This window comes from Maylandia zebra, linkage group LG22 (assembly GCF_041146795.1).
Source record: "Maylandia zebra isolate NMK-2024a linkage group LG22, Mzebra_GT3a, whole genome shotgun sequence".
NCBI classification, from domain to species: Eukaryota; Metazoa; Chordata; class Actinopteri; order Cichliformes; family Cichlidae; genus Maylandia; species Maylandia zebra.
Window position 1 is genome coordinate 26,406,243 of NC_135187.1, and position 27,534 is coordinate 26,433,776.

The window sequence follows — 27,534 nt, forward strand, 5'->3', positions numbered from 1 at the left end:
ATAGCCAGCTGCCGTGCTCGAGTGGTAGACTGGGTTCTCCTGGCATATTGCCTGCGTTCGCCAGCTTACACGCCAGTCTGACCTCGCTGCGGCGAGTGACAATTCTCCAGCCTAGTGTAGCCTATTCTGTCTGGCGTGTTGCCCGCAGTGCGCTGTTACATACCTGTTACAATACCTGATGGGCTGGGCTTTTGTCAAAATGTGTGTAACTGTTAATATAGGCCGTTATTAAATTGATTGCTAATGCAACCATATGGTACATTGACCTCTGAGGAAATTTTAGATGGCACTCATCATCAGAAAGGTTGCCGACCCCTGATTTAGAGCAGGCAATAACACAGTTGTCAAGGGGCCTGGGAACCAGTACATGGGAGTGGACCCAAATGCAGACACAATCGAGACAGCAATTTTAACAAAGCTTTACTGAGTACACAGGGATTCAAAATCATGGAATGTGGGAACATAGCGAAAGTCTCTGCTGGAAAAGCACTGAAACAGAGGGAGAGAGAGAGATTGGATACAAAGCGAGGAAAGAGCTGTACTGGGCAAACCCCAAAAAGTTAATTCTGTTCATCTGGACATAGCGTTTTAAGTGGGAGACCAAGAACCCAGAGAAAAAAAACATTTTCCTGCCATGAGTGTGAGAACAGCCTGAAATATCACATGAGGAATCAGACTGGAGAGAAGCAAATCAAACTCCATTTGTGAGAAAGGTTTCACAGTGAATGCAGTACTGAACAAACATCTGACTACTCAATCATTTGTTAAACCCTTCAGTTACCACTTTTGCAGTGAGGAAGATATCTGGAAAGACATATTACTCAGCACACAGATTATTTCTTAATCTGCAGAAAACTCTTCATACAGTCTCAAACATAAAGTGACATATCCAGTGGCTGAAGCTGAGCTGCAGGAAGGAAGGTTCACACAAGACTGACTTCATACATGAGTCTATAGAATAAACCACAGACAAAAAAGAGATACAGGAACATATGGAAGGCAAGAAGGACGTGCGGAATAAACTGAGACCAAGAACAGACACAACTGGCCAGTAAGCAGACTGAACATTCTTATGTGGTTTGTAGTGACACATTTGGTTCATTTGCAGTTCACTTGGATTTTTATCTGTGTGAAAACAAACCTAACCATGGGTAAAAGCTACAAGTTTACAAACTTGTAGGTCTGAAAACACCCTTAGATTCCAAACAGGAAACAGAGTTCCTCAGTCTCGGTTTCCCTCTGAGATTATCTGATTCTGAACGTTTTTATTTCTTTGTGGGGGAAAAGTAAAAGTTGACCTGGCTTTTAGACCACACTGAGGAAGTGAATATGCTGCTGAGCCTCTTTCAGTGGAGTGTTTGGAGTTTGGAGTGTTCAGATAAATGTTCAAAATTCCAGGGTAATTCTGAATAGTCATTCATCTCTAAAATTCTTTAGAAAGCTTTTTCACTTGATCCAGAGTGCACCAGATGTAGTGAGATATTCATTCCCAGCTTATTTGTGAAAACATGAAGCTGACTTAGCAAATGGAATGATCAAAAATGCAGCTGTCCATCAGATGGCGCTCTGTTACAGATTCAGAATACCTTAATAATCCCTAAGGAAATTACATAAATTATGTTTATCTCAGATTATAATTACTGATCAGTTCCTGATTAATTTATATTCAAACAGCTGTTAGTGTTTGAATAAGAATAAAATGTGTATGTTTTTCTGTCATATACTCATAGACTTAGGGTGTGATTTGTAAAAACAGGGAGCACTGGGATTGGTTTAGTGGACTTTCAGTGGGAGTAGTGTTTCATCGCTCTAGGTGATGTCTTCAGTCTCTAAACCACAGTGCTCCCTTGTACTCTGTACCTGTCACAGCATATTGCTGTTGATAAACCTAGCACAAAAAGTAAGGACATTTGTCTTTGGCTGATTACTTCTTTGTTGTAACAATGCTTCTTGGCAACACATTTTATATTGTTGGAACACAACAATAAACAAGAGTAAATCAGCTGTTTGACTCTAGCAAAGAAGTTTTTCATGGGCTCAGGCCACATACTCAACTCTGCAAAGCAACCCACAAATGCATTTTCCTTAAAAAAGTGGCACCATTTAAGGGGAAATAAACAGGCTTTCCAACAATATAGGATTTATTGCGTTTCACAGAAGCATTGTTACGATAAAGTAATAAACAAACAAACAAAATTACCTTGCTTTTGGTGCTAACTTTAAAATAATTAAGAACAAATACAGAATAATTAGGATTATTATAACTTTAATCATAAACAGCTTTGGCATGGACACTGTAACATATTTTCTTTAAATAATATGCACAGTACTCTTCACATTTTCTTCTTTAGGCACATAAAACCCAGTCAATCATAATGCCAGCGTTGTCATACAGAAAATATTTATGCCAACATTTGAACACAAAAAGAACACAACACAGTTTGGAAAGTACGGGCAGGGCGGCGCCCATCGGCAGCAGACTTTCCAGGTTGGCAGTTCATTATGCTGCCGGGTCGTTATCGCATATTTATTAACTTGTGAATAATGACTGACTGTCAGATTAGGGTTGACCTGTCTAAACAGCTGTACCTTCACGCAATGCCAATGAACAGTGAATTTCCTTAGACTCTTTTCACTGCAAATTCCTGCATGATGCCTCTTTTTAAAATTTAATTACCGTAATTTTCACGCAGAAACAGCAGCACCTATAGCTTAATAGATATCACTTAGCTTAAAAATCACAAGTTAATGTCTTAGATAATATAATATATACTTTGACATAACTTGTGTTACATAGCACTACAGTCTTTTCGATTCGATTACACTGTATTATCGTTTATAATTATGTCTGTTAGAATTCACAGACGGCCTGTATTTCATGAATTCTACACTTTCTACTTTAAATTTAAAGTGGTGTATTTTTTAATTTGTTTTAATGCGCTCTTACTGTAGCGTAGAGCTGCCACCCAGGCAAAAGAAAAATAGAGCTATATCACGTTATAACCTGAAAAGTTTGTTTTTCTAACGTTATACTTTTCATGTTTGTTCAATATACTATCAGTACAATATACTTTTCACGTTTGAACAACACAATATCACTTTATTAAAGTATACATAATTATCACGTTTTAGCAAAAACATTTTAGGTTCTTACAATATCAATATTATAACGTACTAACGCTTTCTTTTGTCTGAGTGGCAGCTCTACGCTGTACCATTATTCTTTCACATTATTAAATATGTTTGTTATCGATCCATCAGTTGACTGGGTGACTGACTGATGACGCTGTTTGTAGCTTCCTCTGCAGCTCTATCTTTAGCTCCTCCCCCCCGCCCGACCAGCTGATCTTTGTTGTAGTACGTCACGTCGTGCCCCCCTCCCTCCCCGTCATGTGAAGATTTATTTATTTTCTCCTCCTCGCCCCTGCGCCTGTTATCGCCGAGAAGCACCGTACAACCACAGCGGGACACCGCGACCACAGAAGGCCAAGTATTAGGGCCGCAGGGCCGGGAGGAGCGGGACGGAACCGCCGCTGACCCCGGAGGCGACATGATTGCGGAGTAGCGAGCAAAAGGACGCCGCTGCGCCTGCTGGTGAGCCGGAGGAGGAGGAGGATGGTGGTGAATGGTGGATGGTCTGATGGAGGTGCAGCTGCAGGTGGAGCGGCTCCTCGAGCCTTCGCCGCGGCAGCAGAGCCGCTGAACGCACCTGGAGCTGGACAAAATAATGTGAACACTCTGCAACTCCCTGGCCTTCGTCGTTAACATCATCATTTATGATTATGATGACGGGATCCAGTCACGTGGCTCTGGCCTGACCGACGCTACCTTCTCTTCCAGCGGCCCACAGACACAATGTCCGGGCCGGCTGGACCGGCACTGGCTGCGGAGCCTGGGCTTGGGCCGGAGCTGCCGGACCTGAGCCACCTGACGGAGGAGGAGCGCAGCATCATCCTGTCGGTGATGGAGAGGCAGAAGGAGGAGGAGACGAAGGAAAAGAGCATGCTCAAGTAAGATTATTGATTATGGAATCAGCTGGTGTTCAGAGAAAATAAAAGCATCAGTGAGCATTTTAATTAAAAAACCTCAGCAGCTGCAGCAGGAAGGTTTAAGAAGTTGACCTCTCCAGATCGTCAGTGGCAGAAGCAGACTGCAGGTGTTCAGGCAGCAACGGAAGAAAAAAAGTGAAGATAAAATAAAGTAAAGATTTAAAAGCTGCTCATAAATTTGGCGTTTACTTAAAAACAAAACCGATTAAACTAATCAGAAATGGTTATACCCACACAGCACGCTGGTCTGGCCTGGATCACCGTCAGCCAGCAGTGGCTGACGTCTGGCATGCTGAGTGGTATGTCATCCAGATATGGGCCAGGCCTGGCATAGTTGTCACTGTTTAAGTGATGGCATGCCGTATCTGGCTCGATTGTGGTTTGGTTTATGTGGCCCAGGCTCATAGAAAACGGGTCTGGCCCAGATCTATCATCAAGCTGGCACTTCTGACTGACTGGTGTCATGGCAGGGTGTATTCCAACCAGATGTGGGCCAAGTCTGGCATTGATAGCACTATTCATGTTCCTAATTTCCTATTTTAGTTTGAAGACCCAAATCCCATGTTGCAAACATTTCAAATGCAGGTTTGACAGGTTTGTGAGTGTACACTTTATCCAAAACCTAGTGAAGGTTTACTCATGTTTACCACTGGGTGGCTGTAGCTCAGGAGGTAGAGCAGGTTACCTACTGATCGGAAGGTTAGTGGTTCAATCTCCCTAGCTTCTCCTATCTGCATGTCAAGAGTGTGAATGTGTATTAATGTAGTTAGGACGTACTCAGTTGATAGAAAGGATGTGATTGAGTGAATGTGGCATGTTGTGTTCAGTGCCTTCCGTAATCCGGCAGAGTAGAAAAGCACTTTATAAGAATCGTTCTTCATGTTACTTTGCAGTATTATGTTCCGGCACGTTGTTATTACATGGCTTGATTAAGGTACACATTAGGCTTACATCTAGTGCCAGAGCTGAAACTGTTCTGGGTCAGTACAGGACCACCAGTTTGTCTGCAACTGGCCTTGTGCGGGCCATCATTCTTTGCGGTATGTGGGCCATGTGTAAGCACATTGTGCGGGCCAGATCCGGGCCATACCAATTTTGCTATGTGGGTATTAGAATAACTGCTTAATGCAATCATTAATCTAATTCACTCCCCTATAAAATTTTGCTGTATGTCAGGTTAGGCTGATTGATGAACTGTTTCACTGATCACTTTTAATTGGGTTGATATTGAGCTCACAGAGAAGAAGCTGTTTCTAAGTTTCATTTGAGGGACCTGTACTGATTGGCAGAGAACAACAGATCCTTCAGGTGAGAACAAGGATGTGATTGGGAGGGCAGAGAGTGGCCAGCTATCTTCTGAGCTGTGCTCATTGATCTGCTGAAGCTGTGATATAAATATGCCAGAAGATGCTACTGCTAATCTTTTAGCGTGCTGGCATAAAGATTAGCAGTAGCATCTTTTGACCCAGGTTGTTTTTCCTGAGCATTGTCAGGAAGTGACATAATTGCTCTGCCTCTTTGGTGTTTTCTGAGATGTTTTAGAATGAAATTAAACTTCTTTACACCAAAATAAAGGGGAACCATGTGAAGGTCACTGGGAAATATTTTTAGTGATCAAACTGGTCTGAATGTGGTGCACAGACTGAAGTGAGTTAGAACTTTCTGCTGAAAGCAGTCAGTATTTAAGGAATGAATACTCCCCCCTTCACAGAGCAACACAGTCCACTGAAATGTCTTCATTTTTGACATAATAATAAAATCAAATAGGCTGGTGATCTGCATATTAAACAGAGGTTCATTGGTTCGTTCAGCAGATCAGTTTCACCAGTAACTGGAAAATGTTTTTGTAATGATCAATCAGCCTTTTATTGTGTTATTTATTATAGACTGGTTCTCATAGTGGTGAAGAGAGAGCTGAGCATAAAAGCAAATCTCTCAATTTACCGGTCGATCTACGTCCCTACCCTCACCTATGGTCACGAGCTGTAGGTAGTGACCGAAAGAATGAGATCGCGGATACAAGCGGCGGAAATGAGCTTCCTCCGAAGGGTGGCTGGACTCTCACTTAGAGATAGGGTGAGAAGTTCAGCCATCCGGGAGGGGCTCAGAGTAGAGCCGCTGCTCCTCCACATCGAAAGGAGCCAGTTGAGGTGATTCAGGCATCTGACAAGGATGCCTCCTGGGCGCCTCCTGGAGGAGGTGTTCCGGCAGACCCAGCATCCATTTACCATAAATGCATCCTTGAAGAGTTGTTTGTAATTTTTGTGTCTCCTCACACATCAGAGTGTTGTCCTGATCTACATACAGTAAATGTTTATACATTCACTCGAGAAGGTCACCAGATAAATGTGAAAGCTCATCAGATAATAGATGAATAATTTTAAGTCACATTTTTATGTCATGTTGAAATTTTTTGGAATCTTTGCTCAAATCCTTCATGACGTGTTTTTAATGTAAAATCTTCCAAATGAACTGCGGCCATCTCAGTGTGGTTCATCCTGTTCGAGGAGGTTTTGATGAGACAGCAGTGGCAGACTGAGCTAATTGAGACAGGCTTGGTATGAGTACAGATCCTACAGAATGAGGACTGGCGTGTTCAGTTTGATTGTGCAGGGTGCAGATGGAGCTGGTTTTCACTGTTTCTCTGTACAGTGCTGTGCTGCAGTAGAATAAGTAGTGTCTGTCAGAATTTTTCCCAGAATGCTTTGCTGTATTTCTGGTGGATATTGTAGGTTTTACAGGCTTGCTGGTTCTTAACAGTCTGTCTCTCGAGTTTACTGTAACTGCAGACTAAATCCAGTTATCCCATTAGTGTGGGTGTTGCTTGGTGGATGAGGGGGTTTGTGGTTTAACAGGGATCAGAGCATCTGGTGGTTTTGGGCCGTCTGAGGACTGTAGCTATCTGTGAGGTGCTGTAACCACGTGTGGCCTCCAGATGTCACTGCAGAGTCACTGAGGTCAAAGGGTTTCAAAGCAGTCTTCGTGAACACATCTGACACAGTTTTATTTTAGTCTGTTTAAAATGTTTAGTTTGTGTGGGCCCTTTCATCAGTGAAGTCAAACCGAGCATCTTACTGTCCTCACTGTGTGTTGGATGTTTTTTTTCTTTTGTTGTTTTAAGCCCCTACATTGCCTGTCACTTACTGCCTATCCCAAGCATGATTAGCTTTGAAAGTTTTGTTTGTTTGTTTTGCTTTTTTGTTTGTGGTTTGTTTGGTGTGTGTCACAAGTATGAGCCAATCAGCAATGACTTCTATGTAAACATTGCTGTGTTAAAGAGATGGCACACACTGTAGACCAGCTGCCAACCTTTCAGGGCAGGACAGGGCAGACATCGCAACACTTTCATGATTTTATTGCCAGCATGTGATTAGACCATAAATCACAGACCTCCCGACTCTCAGCTTGCGGACTCTTATGGAGCTGCTGTGACATCATGTCAGGCCTTGGCCAAGCCTGCATCATGACTGTTGACCGTGTGCATTTACTTATTTTATTGTTTCATTCATATTTTGTTCATTTTGCTTTTATGTTTGATTTTCAGTTAAGAACTGGTGAAGTGACAGGAAGACTAATAAAATCATTTCAATGAATCCTTTGTTTGTTTGCTCGGTTTGTTTACCTTTATGGTTGGCCAAACCAACAAACAAACTGTTTCAGCTGTGTGTGCTACTGGATGAGTTGTTGCATTCTGACGCATCCTGGTGGTGGCAGAAGAGAACTGAATTAATCCCGTTTCAGCAGCTCGATGTCTCATTCTGTTTCTGCTTATTTGAAGTAGAGCCCTGTGTGGGACTGTTTTTTTTGTTTTGTTTTGTTTTTTAAAATCCCTCTTCCTCTGAATTTCTGACCATTACCACCCACTCCGTCCGTCTGTGTCCAATCCTGCCCGCACCCACAGACTTATTGATATTTATCTTTCACATGATGTCAGAGCTACTAGGACTCACCCTCCTTGAGGGCAAAACAGTACTTCAGTCCTTTGCCCTCCAGCCATCCATCAAACGTCCGCACATTTAACTTAAATAAAATGCCATTTAGTTTCTGTGCTATCAGATGCACTAATCAGCATTTATTTACAGCTGCCAGAAGGATGTAGAGTATGGCATGTGAGTACATCTGCTAGCCGTGCCTTACAGGCCAAATCCCACCAATACCTGCTTCTCCACAGCAACATGATAATAATGTGACAAATTAATACTACCAGAACTTTTCTGACACTACACTGTAAATGTACGAGTCAACAAAATATAAGATTTACATGTGGTAGTTCGTTTAAGCGAACTATGTAGCACTTACCTTTGCTTTAACAACAAACAGTTTCTTTCTCTTCACCTCCTACACACTGCATTATTTACCTAGATCAGAAGTACCTGTAGCTTTTGAAAGCTTTCGTCCTGGCAGCAGCAGAAGGTGAGGGATTCTCTACAAGATGCATGTAGATGTTATCGAACTGGAGCCTTTATGAGAGGCATCGCCACTTTCAGGGATTTAAATAAAGCGTCTCTCCATGTCTTCATTTTTCTTCAATCAATTGATTATCCAGTTAATCTTGGGTTGAGACAGGTGAAAAAAACAACACTTTTGTCCTGCAGTACTATCAACTGTAATGTCTTGCCCACTGGGGTAGTGAGTTGGTCACGTGAACCACATTATAAACGCGCTATGATTAATGCATGTGTATGTGGCACTTTATGTCCAGCGCTTTACTTTCTTTATTTTATAACTTTTCCAAATATCCATCTTTCCACTCTTTTCTTTAGTTTTAGACTCTCCAATCTGAATTTTGTTACCAACAGCAGTTGCACTCTTCGTCCTGCTAACAATTTTGAGACCAACTGTTGCCCACGGCAACCTTAAAACCCCCCACTCCTGCGAGATTTGCGTTGGGTGGGATCCCAGTCCCAATGCAGGGCTCTAATTTAAAGCTTCAGTTTCAGTTTGTTTCTGTTATGATTTTGTTTTTATATTATTTCATGATTAATTATATCACTGACATCATCATCATCATCATCATCATCGCCATCATGTCTATGTCTGCAGGGAGCAGGAGGAAGTGAAACCTCCCTCGTCCTCGTAAGTACCTCATCTCCCAGAGTGCACTCCCTTAGCCACGCCTCTTTTCCTCAATAAGCTATTTCTTGTGTCCCACGCTGCCCCTCCCACCCACTGATGTGCTTCCTGTCAGCTGACTGTGTGTATTACCTGGACAGGTGGAATCCATTCTCAGGGTTCAGTCAGTTGGTCAGTAACGTTGCCACCAACGTGTCCGAAGTTCTGCAGGTTAAAAGTCCAACAGACAACGAGCTGCAGATGTGAGTAAACCCAGAGGCTTACCTGAGCACAGGTGTTTGTGTCTCACCTGAGCCTCAGTTCAGGTAGACACCTGATGCTGTGTTTATTCATCATGTCGCAGTCTGACACTGAAGGTCCAAATCCAATCGTACATGCCTGGCTTCGCCTCTTTAATGAACCAAACAAGGACCAGCTCACTGGTCCTTTAGACTTCAGTACAAGTTTAGCATATGTCACCCTCTGACCTCTCCTCTCTCTAAAAACCTCCTCCTCACAGGAAGTTACATCAGCAGTTTGAGATGTATAAAGACCACATGAAGAAGCTGGGTGAGGAGTCTCCAGAGGCTCAGCCAGCGCGGGCAGAGTCTCCAACCTGCGGGATCTGTCGCAAGACCAAGTTTGCTGATGGCTGTGGCCGAGCATGCTGCTACTGCCAGAGTCGTTTCTGCGGCCGCTGTGGGGGGCGTGTCTCCTTGAGAGCCAATAAGGTTGGTCTATGAGTGCATTTTTGCTGTGGACATTGCTGAATATCTGGGGTCATTTTCAGTTTAATTATTTTTTTCAGTGACAGTTTAACAACTCTAGATCGTCTGAAATGAAACGATTAAATGTCAGACTGTTAGCTTTGATTTGATTGACACAGGCTGGATACTGTGCATAAAAGCAACAGCAATTCATAAGTGGTAAATGAAATGTTTATACAGCCATGGTCTGGATGCGTTTGGTATTGTCCCTCAGGTAGCTCTGCTTTGATACGGTAAAATGGAAATGTTACTTAAGATCAGACTCACAAAGTTTCAGCACCACTGTCACTGCTTTGAGTCATCTGCCCACTTATGTATAAATCAAGATTGCTACCATCAACTATCACAACTGTGCCCTGTACTACAAAATGCCCTGTACTCACCCTAACACTGGAGATCAGGATAAGTGTTCACACTTATCCTGATCTCCTTATCAACTCAGCATTTAACCTGTGCATTCACATGAAAGGGATGGTGCTGCAGCATCTGATCAATCTAAAAGGGGCATTTTGCAGGTCACGGGACTCTTCTTCCACAGAAAATGATCCCTATGAGTGCCACCTACTCTAGACATTTTCTAGCTGGTGATTAAATATTTTTAAAGAATCTAAAAACAGAATTCAATACAAATTTGATACGAGGTCAGCAGGTGCAGTGCAGGTTTTTTGTTTTAGGATCAGATTTTAATGCTTTGAATCTTCCTACCAAGCTATTCTCGACTCTGTGGCACCATTAAAAACCAGGCAGCTCAAGGCTAAAACCGAGCCGTGGTTTAATGACACCACTCGGGCTGTGAGGAGGCAGTGTTGTAGAGCTGAACGCAGATGGAAGAGGGACAAACTGCAGGTGTCTCTTCAAATCTTAAAGGACTGGTGGTGTCTCTATCAGGATACAGTCAAGGAGGCTAAAAGGGAATACTTTTAATACAAGACAATTTCCTCCAACAGTTATAATCCACGTGTGTTATTTAACTCCATCAACTTAGTTTTAAATGCTCCACAAAGTGGCTGTTTGGAAGCCTCTCATAAACTATCTAAGGATTTTGTGTTGGGTTTTTTTATTAATGAGAAGATAGCAGCTACGTGGGCTCTCATCTCTGCCCCTGAATCTGACCCCTCCGTCTCGATCCCTTGCTCTGCTGTTTTTGACCAGTTTGAGCCTGTAACTCTTTCTTTTTTAGAGGATGTGGTTGGTCATCTGAGGCCCTGTTTGTCTCCAAATGATCCTGTCCCTTGACAATTTTTTAAAAAGATTTTGCCTCGCACAGACTGTTCTTACTATTATAAACAGCCGTTTAATGTCTGGTGTAGTCCCTGCTTATTTTAAGCAGGAAGTAGTACAACCCCTTCTTAAGAAACCCGCCCTGGACCACACTGTATTGACTAACCACAGGCCTATCTCCAAGCTGACTTTACTGTCTAAAATCTTAGAGAAAATTGTACATTCCCAATTGATTGATTTAAGAAAAAATGAGAATAGTATCCTGAGTCAGCACTCTTAAAGGTTTTTAATGATATCTTCCCTACCTGTGATTCTGGTAATCATGTTGTTCTTGTCCTCCTTGACCTAACAGCTGCTTTTGACTCTGTAGACCACAACATTTTACTGTCTCGTTTACACCGTCTTGCAGGCATTCGTGGTACTACTTTGAATGGGTTTAGGTCTTATCTTTCTGATCAAACTTAGTGTTAACTTTTTAGGGTATGAGTCCTTTTCTGCGGCTCTTCAGTTTGGGGTCCCGCAGGGCTCAATTCTAGAGCCTCTGCTTTTTTCATCATATTTACAGCCCTTGGGAACCATCCTTAAAAAGCATGGAATTTCCTTCCACTGTTATGCTGATAACTGCCAGATTTATCTGCCTCTGAAGCAGAAAGATGCCTTCTCTATTAAACTACTTCTGGCATGTCTAGAAGATATTAAAACTTGGATGTCCCTAAACTTTTAAAAATGTAATTCAAGAAAAATCGAGGAGATTGTGTTTGGTCCTTGCGGACCTAGTGATCCCTCCGCTATTGATTTGGGACCCCCGGCATTTTAAACTTGTTGTTACTAATTTGGGTTTTAAGATGGACAGTGACTTTAAATTGGACACTCAAATTAGGGCTCCTGTCAAGTCCAGTTTTTATCATTTAAGGTGCTTGGCAAAGGTAAGACCTATTTTATCCAGGCCACATTTTGAAACAGTAAGCCATGCTTTTATTTCATCTCATTTGGATTACTGTAATGCACTGTATTTTGTAGTAAGTCTGTTTCTTCTCTTTCGTCTGCAGCTGGTTCAAAATGCTGCTGCACGACTTTTAACCCAGAATTTGCAAAAGAGAGCACATAACTCCCATTCTGGCTTCACTCCATTGGCTGGCTGCCTTTAATCTAATGTGCAGATTTATAATTTTAATTTAATTCTAATTAGTATTTTATATTTCTTAAGTTATTCAATGTATTGTTTCTTAGGCATGTCAAGTGTACGGCACTTTGTTTTCAGCTGGGAGTTGTCTGAAAGTGCCTTATAAATAAATTGCTTGCTTATAGAACAATAAAGTGTTGTTAAATTGTTTGCTGACAACAGGAAAAACTTAGCTCTGTGAACCTGACTGGCTCTCTGGCGGCTGGTCCCTCTGACTTCTCCCCTCCTGCCGCACATGAACCAGCTGACTGACCATATGACTCATTTTCTCATTCATGAAGCCAGAGCAGACAGAAACATAAGAGCAGACATTGTAGCTATATCTTATTCAGTATTTGATTAAAATTACTTTTTTCTCCCCTCCTGTTTCTACGGTAAATATCATGTCAGCACTGATGCATCTTCATATTCCAGCTCCTCTGGATTAAATGGAAGCTCTACTCTTCATTTACCCGTTGCCACACATTGCTATGGTGAATTCTGATACCAGGGCCCTGTTTCAGGAAGCCGGTTTAGAAAACTCAGAGTGAAAAACGATACGCAGGGTTGAGTAACCCCGAACTGTCCAACTCGGAATATTCGGTTTCAGAAAGGCTGATAACAATTAGTTCAGTCAACGCGGAGTTGCTTTAACCCCAAGTGAAGCGCGCGGACGAGGATACATAAAGCCCTGATAAGCGGAGCACAGATTAAGCGAGTCACCATGGAGACGGAGGGAAAGAAGGCGCGGTCAATGTATGTCACAGCGCTTGAGGCCGAAATTCTGATGGCAGCATATGCCGATAACATACAAATTCCGCGGAAAAAAGTAACGCAGCCACAGCTGCAAAAGAAAGGGAGCATGCATGGCAAAACATAGCCGACAGAGTCAATGCGTGAGTGTTAATATAAACATTGATCTAGGGATTTCCACCCATTTAACACGTTATTTTATCATATGTTATTTTATTTGTTATTTTATACATTTTATTTTGTGATGTGATGTGAGCGCAGGTGCAACCCAACAGGCCCCAAACGTTCCTGGCAGCAAGTAAAAATGAAATATAAAAATATAGTCCAAACAGGTAAGGTGTAATTGTATTATGAGCCATAGTGCTTGGTCAGTTTGTCCGATGTAAATCAATTGCAGTTAGAGGCTACATTAATTTCCTTTCTGTAAGCACTCATTGAAATTATCTGAGCACATTACAAGTACATATTTGCTTACTCTGTATGCTCAAATGTGACCCGTTATAGCCAACAGAAAAAAAGCGGAGGCCCGAAAAACAGGTGGGGGTCCTCCACCACCACCACTCACAGAGGCTGAGCAGTTGGCCCTCAGCCAAAACAGTGGGCGCCCTGTGGCCGAAGGCATCTCTGCGGGGACATCCTCTGAGTCAATAACCCCGCAAGACACAAGTGCCGACATAGGGGGTAAATTCAAAATAATACATGATGTGCATACATCCTTTCTTCACAGTCACCTTTGCAGTGCTGCTCATTCATTTGATAAACTCTTTACCATAATGGATTATTTTGTAGTGAAGTTATTTTCCGACTGATTTTGCCTTCCTTCAGTCTTGGTTGTCTTTGAGAGCATAATGACAATGAAGTGTAAGGTGCTTGGTATGTTTGTTAATTGCCATTTGGTCCCTTGTAAGTTTAAGTGACCTGTATAAACCTCATATTCTATCAGTTGATGGTGATGGTGTACTGCATCTGGTGCAGCCTCCTGTTGAGCCAGACCAACATGCAGTTGTGAGTAATACTCCACAGATTAGATGAGTTTACAGTAGAACAGCAATGTTGTTTATTTCTTTACTACAGGAAAATAATGAAGAAACATTGACAGCTGTTACGGAGGAGGAAGCAACAGAGACACTTTATGAGGTTTACATCTTTTAATACTTTGTGTACAGGAAATACAGGCGACCAATAAAGCCAGTTGAACAAAAAATCTGTTTATTCTTCTTTCAACATGTTGAGGTGATGGGTCAAAAGAAATTATTGTGACATATGGTGTCTCTGACTGCGTTTCCATCTTGTATGTCCGTGGGAGGGTCAGGATGTTCATGGTTTGGATCACTGCTGATGTTTGGTTCAGAAGGACAGTGTTCTCCTCTAATTGTGGCAATGTTGTGAAGAATCACACATGCCACAATAATGTCACATGCCCTTTCTGGGGTGACCCTGAGTCTTTGCAGGCACTGGAACCGGGCCTTAAGCATTCCGATAGTCATTTCAATTCTGGCTCTTGTCCTGCAATTAGCCAGATTATATCGCTGCTGTGGGCCCGGTTCAGGGTCAGAGTAAGGGGTAAGCAAATAGGGTAAACATGGATACCCCCTATCACCAAGCAAGTAGCCAGTGAACTCTCCTAAGACAGAAGGATACACTTCAGTTCAAATGTCCCTGAAGCAATTGGTCTTTATATATTTTAAAGTATTCTCAACTCACCATGTCCAAATTTTGTGCTCAGTGTACATTCACGGAATATTTGTGAGTCATGGACAGAGCCTGGCCACTTGGCTTCCACATTTGTGATAATGTTGGCAGCATCACATATGATCTTCACAGTGCAGAGAACACGAATTAGCATCCATTACTATAATGAAATAATTTGTTAGTTTGACATGCTACAGGGAACTATGTACCTGTACATTGATGCTGTGGAAAGACTTCCTGTTCACATAGTCTCCTTCATTTACTGAAGGAGCAATGATTGGAATGTGAGTGCCATCTATACACGCCTGGGAACCCTGAAAATAAATGTAAAATTTAAGTAGTAGTCCAAGTATCACCACATCATACATTACGTTTTGGTCACCCTGATACCTGCAATTTTGTGGAATCCCTCTTTGATAAATCTTGTGGGTCTATGACCGGGGAACACCACAAACGAGTACAGGAGACGTTTCAGTGCAACTGTAACATTCCTGACTGCCCGACAGACGGTAGCCTTGGAAGCGTGCTCAGCGTCATCAATATTATACAGAAAGCTCCCGTTTGCAAAAAACCGAAGTGCAATACAAATAATATGTACAGAACTGAGAGCATGTCCGCGATGTGTCACATGCGTAATATATGGCCTGAGGATGTTATCCAAATAAATTATAGATTGTGCTGAAAAACGGTAACATTCGCACAGAAAATCATCAGGAAATGATAAGATGTCCAAACGCGCTCTGATCACTTTCTCCCGGCGGAGAGCTCTGCGGAGAATTTGGGCTTCACGATCTACTGGCTCTTCAAGGAAAGAGCACGCCATGTCTGACACTTCCTACTGTCAGGTTTCCGACAAAGGGGCGGAGACAGTCAGGGTTAGTTGTAGTAAACCTGCTAGGGGGCAGGTTAGCTTCACGGCGTGTGTCGTCATAGTGACTCACTCAGGCTTCAGCTGAACTCGCTTTGTGAAACCGAAAAACCAGTTTTCGTTAACTCAGGGTATACTTACTCAGTTTTTCCACTAAACCGGCTTCCTGAAATAGGGCCCAGGATTCACCATGGCAGGAAAATCTAAGTACAGAGAAAACCTATCCGTTTTTCTCAATATGTAAGTTGTGTAAAAAGATAAACTTACAGGAAATTTAACAGAATGTATTAAACTGAAAGACTAGAAGTTCATTTTCAATAAAAGCAACTCATTTATCAACATCCACTAATGACATAATTGCATCATCTCTGGAAAATATGTGAAGTTGTGCATCTTTGGTTGTTTGGAACTCAGGAGACACCACATGATCTGTAAAGCATGCCAACTATCACATCAGGAGGAAAACCAGCCAATCAGGCAACAGCAGCCTCTTACATGCGTTTATAGTAAACAAACTCGGTGTGTGTGTTTCAGGTGATGTGGGTGTGCAATGTGTGCAGGAAGCAGCAGGAGTTTCTCACTCGGTCAGGGGACTTTTCCCCTGAAATGCTATCCATCAATTACAGCTTACACAGGGCTCCCCACCCACCTACACATGGGCCACTGGGTGCCACGGGGCCCTTGAGTAATGGTGCAGCAGAATGGTGGGTATTATTCATTGTTTATATTATTTATCATTTTTTTGTTCCCGAGGCCATTTAACTGTCAGCTGTGCCTGCATGCTTCTCATTTAAATTTAAACTTTTAATTAGTGAGATTGTTTTTAATTAGAGAGTGACCTCCATCTCTCTCCCTCTCTCTCTCTCTCACACACACACACACACACACACACACACACACACACACACACACACACACACACACACACACACACACATCCTGTAATCAAATTAACAGATTAATAATCTGGTACCTTGCAGAGGATTACTGCTGGTGCTAAATACAGCATGCAGGCTAACAGCAGTGATGTCATTTCCTGTATTGCTGGGATTGGAGAGGGGGAGGGCCTTCCGGTGTGATCCATGTCAGTCATAAACTTGCTGAGCGTGTCAAGGTGTTGGTCAATATGAAGCTTCAAACCTCCTAGGAGAGCTGTAAAAACTTTAATTAAATGTGTATGTGGTTGCACTCAGACTGACTGCATGTAAGTACACATCTCAGCTTCTTTATGCTGTTGTTGTCTGTTTATGTCTGTTGATACAGACTCAAACTTTGTTGATCAGAAATCGGATTCACTTTCACCGTTAGTAGGTTTAACCAGTGCTTTGATATTTTGATGCTTGTGAACACTGCATGTTGTCTGGAGCTGCTGGAGAAAAGTTTAAATGTTTCTATGCTGCATCGATGTCTGCTGCTGGTTCTGGTTTTGGTAACAGAATTTAACTCAGACAGAGTTGAGATTTTATGGCCGTAAACATAGAACAGGAGTCAAAATGTAGTTTTCCTTAAACAATGAGTTTATTATTACAGTGAAGACCTTTTTAAAAAGTTGACAGTACAGGTGAAAAAGCCTTGAAACAGGTCGATAAAAAGGAAGTCTGAACAGGAAGAACTTCATATACTGCTACTAGTAGTAATACTATTAACAATAGACTCCTCAGTTCTTGAAGCTTTGGTTCTGTGTAGAGTGTGGGTATATATGTATCAGCTGGCTGACAATCTGCTCCTCCTCCACTCTCACTGGATCACACTCTGTGACTGACAGGAGGCAGAGCCCCTCGGGATTGTACTATAATGGCAGGAGGAGCAGGATGCCTAGCTCACCATCGGACCTTGCTGTGAACAACCGTTCTCGATCGCCACACTGCTGTCATGGTTACGGAGAGGAAGAGCTACAGGCACACAGGCAACCAATAAGAGATGGGCGAGGTCGCTGGTACTCACAGGTGAGTCTGACAGGTGAAATTCATTTATTTGCTCACATTTCTTGTAAATTATTTGATCTGATGCGGGAAGCTGTTTAATAATTTATTTTCTTTAGAAATGAAAGATGAAATGCAACAAAGAAAATGGAGTAGTTGTTGCACAGGTGGTTGACCAGGTCTGCTAGTGTAAAGGTTGAACTGCGTTCCAAATAACTTTTGGGAAAGTTGCTCTCCAGTGCATCCATCAGAGTGTGAATGTGTGTGAATATTAGATAGAAAGCACTGCATAGTATTAAAAAAGTGCTTCTATGAATGGGAGAATGAGGCATGTTGAGGCATATAGCGCTTTTCATTCTGTTTGAGGACTTTATACAACATGCCACTGACACCCATTCATTAAATTCATTCATACGATTGTCTTTGTTACATGGACTGGTTGTCATATAGCATTTTTCTGCACTCCCCGAGTACACAACGTGCTATAAAAGAACCATTCTGTTTGCCAAAAGCAATTAATTAAATGTTTTAACTATTTTTCACTAGTTTAATAGTTTTTTCTTAATGATTTAATTAATTTCATTTATTGATGGTTAAGTCGTGCTATGAATGACAGTTGAGCTGTGATAAACATAGCAGGCTTCAGGGCTTACCAAACTGATGATGATGATAATGTTCACCTTTCTCACCTCCTGGCTCAGGATCACCCTCTAGACCAACGTCAGGATGAGCTTGAGCTGCGGCGACAACAGGAAGTGGAGTTTCAGGCACGGTACCGTAGTGACCCAAACCTTGCCCGATACCCAGTGAAGACACAACCAAGTGAAGAAACCATGAGGATGTTAGCTCAGGTAGGCAGGGTCCGCCACCAGCGCCGCCACAGTGATGTTTCCCTGGCAACCCCAGAGCCTGACCACCTGACCATGAGGCATTCAGGTAAGGGCATGTCCGCCCATCTACTCACATCTTATTTTGTCTCTGTCAGTGCGCCCCAGGGCAGCTGTGGCTACAATGTAGCTTGCCATCACCAGTGTGTGAATGTGTGTGTGAATGGGTGAATGACTGAATGTAGTGTAAAGCGCTTTGGGGTCCTTAGGGACTAAGTAAAGCGCTATACAAATGCAGGCCATTTACCATTTATTAGCAGGCTGTGATCGGTTTTACTCGTTTCATTCTCAGCTCTTCGTCAGAATCTGCCTCTGGGATTGGTCAAATCTGGAGGTCAGAGGTCATACTCTGTGGACCGTGCAACCACTCACATAAGCCCAACATATTCCCGTCACAGCCCATTATCACAACAACTACTGGACCCAAGCTCAACCCTGAAGAGGAAGCCAGCCACTGAGAATGTAGCACAGAGGAGTCGGCATGTAGGGAAGATGCACGTGATTGGCAGCTTTAGCAGCTCAGAGGAGGATCTTGTTACCACACCTGAGTACACTAGCGCTGATGAGCCTGACAGTAAGTGGCTACATGCTAACAGCCAGTCAATCATTTTTCTTACATGTGTGCACATTGCTTGAGAGTTGTTTGTCGCGCTGGATATGATACAGCCACTGGTCACGAGAGAGAAAAGTGTATTCTCTGACCCGTGATCAAGTGGTTATTTTTTTTATTCAAAATATTTTTATTGAGTATTTGTGGATATAGTTTACAAAGAAAAAAAGAAGACGGAAAACACAAGCTGTTTACAATGAATACTAAACAGAACTTCTCATGTTGGAACATTGTTTTCCTCTCGACGTGAAAAAAGAAAAAAAAAACTAAAAGAGGGAAAAAACCACACAGAAGTTAGCTATACCACCACTACAGCTACATTACAGCTTTGCCTGATAGTTGCAAATTAAGGAGCTTGTCCAGTAAATTAGCAGCTGGAGCTTCTGGAAAATTGGAGAGGTGGGATTGCAAAAAATTTCTGAGTTGTAAGTATCTAAAAAAGTGAGTTTTGGGAGGACTGTATTTTCCTGCCAGCTGATCAAATGATGCTAGTTTATTATATATAAAGAGATCTTTAAAGAAAATAATACCTGCTCTAAACCAGACCTGGAACAAGTTGTCCAAAGTTGGGGGGAGGAATAGGTGGTTTGAAAGGATGGGGCTTTGAAGTGAAAAATGATTAAGATTGAAATGTCTCCTTAACTGTGCCCACACCCTGAGGGAGTGCCGAATTATCGGATTAGATGTAAAGTTGTCAATGGATAAAGAAAGAGAAGAACCCAGAAAGGAGGCAAGAGAAATACCCTGAGTTGAGTCTAATTCCATTGCCAGCCAGCTGGTGGGGCCCACACCCTCCCCAGACTGTAACCAGTAGGTCAGGGACCGAATATTGGCAGCCCAATAGTAAAAGCGGAAGTTGGGGAGTGCCAGACCCCCTTCAATCTTAGGTTTCTGTAAATGCATCTTAGCTACTCGAGATCGTTTACCCTTCCAAATATAAGAGGAGATTATAGAATCTAGAGTTATAAAGAAAGACTTGGGGATGAAGACTGGTAAAGATAAGTATGAGAATTTAGGAAGGATATTAATTTTAATTGAATTAATTCATCCGACCAGAGTTGTGTTCAGGGGTGACCACTGTTGAAGGCTTTGTTTGACATTCTTCAATAGTGTAAAAATGTTGGCTTTAAGAAGTTGTTTATACTTTCTTGTAATTGTAATACCCAGGTAGGTGAACTGCTCTTTGATGGGGAAACCCAACAAACCTATTGGAAACGCTTCTTCATTTAGTAGACAAAGTTTGCTCTTGGACAGATTTAATTTATAACCAGAGACTTGACTGAAACACGTGAGTAGTGACAATATAGACGGTAGGGAAGTATTTGGATTTGAAATAAAAAGCAATAAATCGTCAGCATAGAGAGAGACTTTGTGTTCAGTTTGACCTCTTTGTATACTCTGGACAAGTTTACTGCTTCGAAAAAACATTGCTAAGGGTTCAATAGCTAGATCAAATAACAACTGGCTAAGGGGGCAACCCTGACGTGTGCCTCGTTTAAGTTAGAATGGTTTTTATTTCTGGCTATTAGTGCAAACAGACGCAACAGGGGACAAGTATAGGTACATGATCCATGAGATGAAGTTGGGACCCAACCCAAATCTTTCCAGCACAGCAAATAGATAGTTCCATTCTACACGGTCAAATGCTTTTTCCGCATCAAGGGAAAGAACACATTCTGGAGTGTCCTTGGACGGCGTGTGCAGGATATTAAGAAGGCGTCGGATGTTGAAAAAGGGGTGGCGCCCTTTAACAAAGCCAGACTGATCTTCAGATATGACTGCTGGCAGGACCCTTTCCAACCTGTGGGCCAGCGCTTTAGCTCGGATCTTAAAGTCCACATCAAAAGCGAAATTGGCCTGTATGACGCACAGTTTGCCCTGTGTGAATGCTTCAGATAGAACCGAGTGGAGTAGAGGTACGAGCTGTGGGGCAAATGATTTGAAAAATTCTACCAAAAAGCCGTCTGGGCCAGGGGACTTCCCTGACTGTAGAGAGAAAATTGCAGCGCTAATCTCTTCTTTGGAAAATGGCGCATCCAAGATCTCTCTGTGGGTCAGGAAAGTCCAAGCTTTTAAGAAAATTTGTGATTAGTGAGTGGTTGGTGGGAGATTCAGAGGAATAAAGCTTCATATAATATTCCCTGAATGTGTCATTGATTTTGGCATGATCAGTAACGAGCACGTCATCTCAGTTAATGGCAGTTCTACACTGACGTGGCTTTACACCCATTATTTGGTCAGCTAGGAGTTTGCCTGATTTCTCTCCATGCACAAAAAAATGTACTCCTACTCTTTAATAGTTGCCTCTCCACAGCATGAGTTGAAAGAAGTTCAAATTTGGTTTGGAGTTCAGTACGTTTCTTGAAGATCTCAGAGTCCTTATTGTGTGCATAGTGATGGACTAAGTCTTTTGTTTTATCGGCTAATTCTTTTAAGTTTACCCTCTTCATATTAGCTGTGTATGAAATAATCTGTCCTCGGAGATAGGCCTTCATTGAATCCCAAACTAAAAGGCTAGAAATATTTGGGGAAAGGTGTGATGGATGTTAGAGAAAAAAGAGTACTCCCTGTCAGTTGGATGCAGATGTCACCAGATATCCCTAATCCCAAGTAGAAAGAAAGGAATGAATGTGTGAAGACACTTTTTATCCATAATAGCAAATGAACTGTACAACAGAAAATACAAATCCTATTTATGGTCTCCTCACAACACTGATAAGAAAAATAAACTGGGCCAATATGGCATGTCTGTTAATACAGAGATACACATGTTAATATGACCTCTGGTCTCCCACTCAGAGACACAGGTCTCAGAGTGTCCAGCATTCAGACGGCTACCTGAGGACACTCATGTGAGAGAAAATCTGCTCACACAGATATGTAGAGCAAAATACTGTCAATAAGGCCTCTGCAATGTTCAAGACAGTTAAACTTGTCAGGTAGTGATGTCCAGCAGGTGAAAATGCAGCTCCATGAACACACAGCTATGGATTCCAGCTGTTTGTTGCATTAACTGGCATTAACTGAGCCAGTTAATGCGAGACAAATCTAGCTGCTCATTATAGATTTCTGGTTTGTTCAGAAAATAAAACATTGGTCATAAACCATTCATAAACCTGAAAGTCCCAAAAATGCATTGTCTTGAGTCTACGGATGTATCCGTGTATCTCTGTGGTGCTGATGCTGTGCTGAGCGGAAAGCTCCTGAAGCTTTTGAAGTGTTGGAATGTGGAAAGCTAACAATGTCCCTCTCACCAGTAGGCTAAGTTATTTTTAGCCAATTACAAGTTGAATCTGGTAGTTTGGGTTGTTAGCTAAGATACCGTCATTAAGAAGAGACACAACTAATGTGTCTATGCAAGCTGATTTGCGATGTGCACCGCTGGCGCAGCCATTTATTTTTTTGATGCACCTTCTCAGATTAATTCACTGCGTGTCGTGCACAGGGCTGGACTGGGACAAAAAAAAACCCAGCCCGGGCATTTTGACTAAAGACCGGCCCACCAGGTATTAAAGCCATAAAGCCTTTGAATGAAAACAAACGCTGTTGTGACAGTGATGTACAGTCTTGTTGGTATATGTATGATTTCTATACATTTTACGTCAGATAAAAACTTTGGTTGTAAGATTCAGATAATTATTTAATAACAGCCAGACATTTTAAATGAGAATAAGAAAGTATTTCTTTGTGCCCCCCTCTCCCTGTTAATGCCCTACCTGGCCCCCCTGGCAAAACTTTGCTAGATCCACCCCTGCACAGTTACCAGCTGTCAGCTACTTAGAAAATGATATTGGTGTTATTTGTCTCTCAGAAACAGTTCATAACTTCCCTTCAACCCATTCATGTCACCTAAAAGGTAAACCTGTTTCTCCATCACGTGTTCAGCTCTGATGATTCAGTAAGGACATCTCCTGGTTTCATCTTCATGTTTCCCTCTCACCAGATATACAAACCGATATCATGACCAGCAGGTTTTACAGCTGTGGCTCCAGCAAACCTCAGCTGATAGTAGAAATTGATATTAAATAAATTCTAACAACATCTGATCAAGCTTAAACGTGCTGCTGTTGTTTAGCGCGACATCCGCTGGTTTCCGCTTTCTGGCATAAAGTGGGCAATAAACAAACAAGAGAGAAAAGCCGATCAGCTGATCATTGATCAGTTTCATGATTAAAGTAGCAACAGGAGAGGGAGGGGGAGAGAATGAGAGAAGAAGAGGCAGCTGTGCAGCGTAAAGACAGAATAACTCCACCTTTGTGTCTTTTTCCATCCTAGACAAACTGCGTCCCTTCTCAGCTCAACACGAAACACGTAATAATTTCTCTGAATGCGGGACGATTCCGTCTTTTTACGGGACGGTTGGCAACTCTACTAACTAATCTTATGAATAAAATAAAGTTCACTATCAGTAACATCATAGCACCGACCCAGCTGTATAGAAACTCCGTCATGCTAGCTAGTTATTGTAACTGACTGTAAAAAGTCAGCACAACGAAAATAAACTCCACCTAAACTTGGTTTATATCTGACCCAGATAGACTGCAGGTCATAACTTCTTACCTGAAGTTCAGTTCACCTGACACTCGGACCAGCAGCCGCCTCGGGTCTCTGCTCCTCCTGCCTCCCCTTCCCTCATCCACCTGCTGGCCTCCACCACTTGTTAATTTTACTGAATCTGTGGAAGCTCCACCATAGCCACCACCAAACAACTGAGTTATTTTTACACACCGGCCAGCATCTGTCCAATCCACCACCTTTCATTGTTTATACCGTTACAAAAAAAAAAATCATTGGCCCATCGAGCAAATGCCCGGTATGCCCGATGGCCAGTCCAGCTATGGTTGTGCCATCAGTTAACCCTTCGCGTGCCAACTGTGGCACGCGTGCCTAGGGTTGCCGACCCCTGCTCTAGAAAGTTTTGAGGATGGAATAACAATGATATAATTTCTGTACCTTTGAAGGGTTCTCTGTGATTTGGTCATTATATTATTATATTGGTTAAATTGTACTTTTTAGGGTCTGTCATGTGTTCTGGCTCTAAAGAGGTCCAGAAGGGGTTGCTCTCTGTTATTAAAGCTCCTGTGACTCTGACCTGTGCTGTAGTGAAAAGTGATGGCCCCTCTCAGGAAATCAGACATCATGCTGACGAGTTAATCTGTTGCATTTATGTTACTGGGCCACAAATCACCTGGTCAGAGATCATGAGCTCTGATTCGCTCATATGACTTTTGGCTCCTCCCCTTAAACCTTGAAGAGACTAAGTAGCACAGAATCTCTGCTACCGTCACTCTGAGAACACCTAGACCAAAACAAAAACCAGCACATTCGCCACCAAAATTGATGGTTCCATTCCTGGAGAACTCTGAAAGATCCTGGAGACATCGTTTGACAATCTGATCCAGATTAGAGCGCATGAGACTGCCGCTCTAGTGCTGTCGGACCTCCAAATCACCATCTTTGCTCTACTTCAATAGGATTAAAAGAGGAGAGTCTGGATTATCAAGAGTCACTGCAGAGATGTAAGAATAGAAGCTCAGACTGCAGGAGAGAACGCCACGCTAGACTAACCTGCTCGTGTGTGACCACACAATACAGCGGGGTCCTTAACCAGCAGACTGTTTATGCTGCTGAGCTAGACTTCTGGTGATTACCTGCAAAATTTCTGGATTTTTGGGCATCTGTTTCAGCAACTCTAATCTGGTGGAAAGGTGGGGGAAAGGGGGCGGGGTTAATGTAGCAGTAGTCCCCCAAAGTTGATCCCCTCTATCAACTTCGGGTCTTCTCCAAACTAACTGTAAGTACTGAAGGCACAAACATGCACTTGACAATTGGACTCCAATAATCTCATTACTGACAGGAATGAACTGCTCTGCAACCTGCAGGCAGTGCTCGGGACAAACAGCACACAGAAACCTAGTGAGGAGGAGGAGAGGCTGCTACATGGATTACAGGTTCTTTCTCATCTTCCTCTTGCTCACCTGAAGCCTCCTCCTTGTCCTTCATGGCGTGCAGGCGGACCTGTGAGTGAAGCATTTGAAAGCTATGTAACTTGGAGAACTATGATTACAAGTACACACATCAACATGTTTTGACATTTTGTTGGAGATAAATATGACGTTTCAGTGATCTGGTGTTACTGTTCTGATTTGGCTGTTCTGATTAGTTTTGTCAAGTATCTTCAGGCATTCAGACTATAGCATGTTTGTCCACATATGCAGCACAGCTTCACATGAAGACCAGGAGGAACATTCAGAGAGCAAATGTGAAGATGATGCAGCTGCATTTCACTGCTGAAGATTGAAATAAAAGCAGAAGGAGCCTCATACAGCACAAAGGAGGAAATCCATTCTGTGCTCAGGTCCATGGGTTCATTTTGCAAAGGATTCTTTTCAAAACAATGCTGGTGATGTTTGAAACTAAATTAATTTTTTATCTATCCATTGTTGAATTTGTTCAGGTTTATTAACCAGTCATTTTTAGTGCCTCTGTTTTAACGACTAATGAAGAGTCCGTGCATCCATAATTCACAAGAATCGATTGTGCTCCTAGAGGATTGTTCAGATTTTAGTGAAACTTCTTATGGTCACATAATGGCCAATGGCCATAATGACTCAAGGTCATATTTTTCTTTTCACAGACAAAATCTGTGAATTGTGATGGATGGTGAACCAGGTGAGCTGCTACATGATTGACATCCTGGTTTGCTTAAAACCAGCTCTGCTTAATGTGAAGAGTTGCTGCTTTAACAGTTTAAATCAAATTTTGATTATTTTGAGGGATGGGCTGTTTACAGCCGCATCATTTTGTTCTGCTCATCCAGAACCGAGAATTGACGTGTAAGTAAGTGTGGTTACAGCAGGTTAACTGTTCTTCCTATTCTTCCTGTTGATGATCCATAATTGGTGCCAAAAACCTCAGCTTGTTGAGCAGCTGATTGATAACGTTATTCAGCAATTTTCATGTTGGTGTTAATGTACATAGAGGATGTCTGTGTAGGTTACATGCAGGTCATGAGGAGTCTAAGGAGCTTGGAAAAAACCTCAACTGGACCTAAAGTTCTTTGAAGACGTTTCATTTGAGAGGCTTCTTCATTTCTAAAACCAAACGGTGGAGAGTCCAAGGTGATGTTGGGCAACTGGTAAAATTTATCGACCATCAACGATAGGCTGAGCCTTTCGCTAATCGTTTATACAAGAGCGATTTATTTATTTATTTGCCCAAGAGTAACTTTGCTAATACTATTGGTTAAAGTTAAGAGAAGCAGTCAAGGGAAAAAATAATAGAACTGTTTTAACGGCACCGTCTTCCAGCTACGAGCAAATGCACCCTCCTCAGAGTGTGCCCAAATGCTGCAATTCATTTACTCAAACTCATAACAGAAAGAAAGAAAGGCAGTAGCCTATGTTCAGAAAAAAACCAAACATTTTATTTAATTAAAATCCACACAATGGTTGGAAGGAAAACAAAGAGAAACTGGCTTTGTTTTGCCACTATAACTTTGTTTACACATTCCAGTGTTTATCTGTTGTACACGCTCGACCAAACAACAAACACAAAATTAAACAAAAAGTATGTTAAAAATCAAAATGTCTCTTCCAGCAAACATAGCTTTAAGTCTTTTGTTAGATTTGGCGCATCTCAAATGAATAGATAAATGAATAGTCCAAAAAGTAGAAAAGAAAGGTAAGGAAGGTAAAATATTCCCTCTAAACAAAATGTATAAATTCTAAATGTACAAATCACTCCATGCACGAATATATGCTCTCCCCATCAAAAAGTCTGCCCCTGGGCAAATATACCATCTATCGTCGGTTATTGGTCTTAAACCCTAGAGCGGGGTTGTCCCTTAGAAGGGTCGTTAATGAGGCATTTACCATGTGCCTCATCACATGAGACAAGGTGTAAAGAAAGGCGTGGCTCAGTGTGACTGGGAAGGATCTCAGAATGCATTGTAGATAGCAGACGGTGTAATAAGCCATCCTCTCTGTTCAAAGATGGTCATTCACAGTGAACATAGATGGCCTCTTTTACTCCTTTCAAATATCTGTCTTCTCACTCAACAATGTGATCGTTGGCATCCTCAAAAGATTGACCCCCACAAAAGTTCTTCCTGTGTAGATTTTGCAGGTTCACATTGTGCATTTGTGGCTTCTCTCTGGATACTCCCACTTCCTCCTACAAGCCAAAGACATGTGTGTATGTGTTTTAAAACACCTTTAACCTCTTCTGGTTGCTAGGAGACATGGACAGTAGTCAGTGGTGGGATCATGGTTCCTGGCATGGCGAGCCTGCTCCCATGTCTATGGTGAGTTGACGCCCTGCCTTGTCAGTAATCCATCAAACAAACCCTGTTCTGAATGCGGAACTGTTGTTGGTTGCTGTTATTGTTAAGTAACCATGTGTTTCCCATTGTGAATCATCAGCAGCCAGTCACATGGCAACCCTCCAAGGATGGAGAGCGTCTGATTGGTCGAATTCTACTGAACAAGAGGATGAAGGACGGAATTGTTCCTGCAGATACAGGAGCATTGCTGGGACTCAAGGTGGCCTT

At 42.2% G+C, this 27,534-nt stretch overlaps 1 protein-coding gene and 1 long non-coding RNA gene across 16 annotated transcripts in view; both read left to right on the forward strand.

Annotated features, from left to right (window-relative positions):
- Positions 1 to 3,371: 3,371 nt before the first annotated feature.
- Positions 3,372 to 27,534, forward strand: part of LOC101485948 (regulating synaptic membrane exocytosis protein 2) — a 58,696-nt gene continuing 34,533 nt past the window's right edge. For 6 of the 15 annotated variants that reach the window (XM_023153222.3, XM_012922787.3, XM_023153227.3 and 3 more), the window contains exons 1-10: positions 3,373 to 4,010; positions 9,093 to 9,125; positions 9,263 to 9,364; positions 9,622 to 9,832; positions 16,099 to 16,268; positions 17,330 to 17,510; positions 18,188 to 18,422; positions 18,666 to 18,947; positions 27,221 to 27,288; positions 27,407 to 27,526. In XM_023153222.3, coding sequence (XP_023008990.3) covers positions 3,856 to 4,010; positions 9,093 to 9,125; positions 9,263 to 9,364; positions 9,622 to 9,832; positions 16,099 to 16,268; positions 17,330 to 17,510; positions 18,188 to 18,422; positions 18,666 to 18,947; positions 27,221 to 27,288; positions 27,407 to 27,526 — 1,557 coding nt within the window. In that variant the 5' untranslated portion in view covers positions 3,373 to 3,855. Of the gene's footprint in view, positions 4,011 to 9,092; positions 9,126 to 9,262; positions 9,365 to 9,621; positions 9,833 to 16,098; positions 16,269 to 16,633; positions 16,769 to 17,329; positions 17,511 to 18,187; positions 18,423 to 18,665; positions 18,948 to 27,220; positions 27,289 to 27,406; positions 27,527 to 27,534 lie in introns of those variants that run through there. The other 9 variants (XM_012922788.3, XM_076879360.1, XM_023153230.3 and 6 more) reach the window with 6 other exon arrangements.
- Positions 21,936 to 27,212, forward strand: LOC143414613 (uncharacterized). Its single transcript, XR_013095262.1, has 3 exons — positions 21,936 to 24,777; positions 24,866 to 25,003; positions 25,202 to 27,212. It is a non-coding gene; the product is annotated as an uncharacterized LOC143414613 (long non-coding RNA).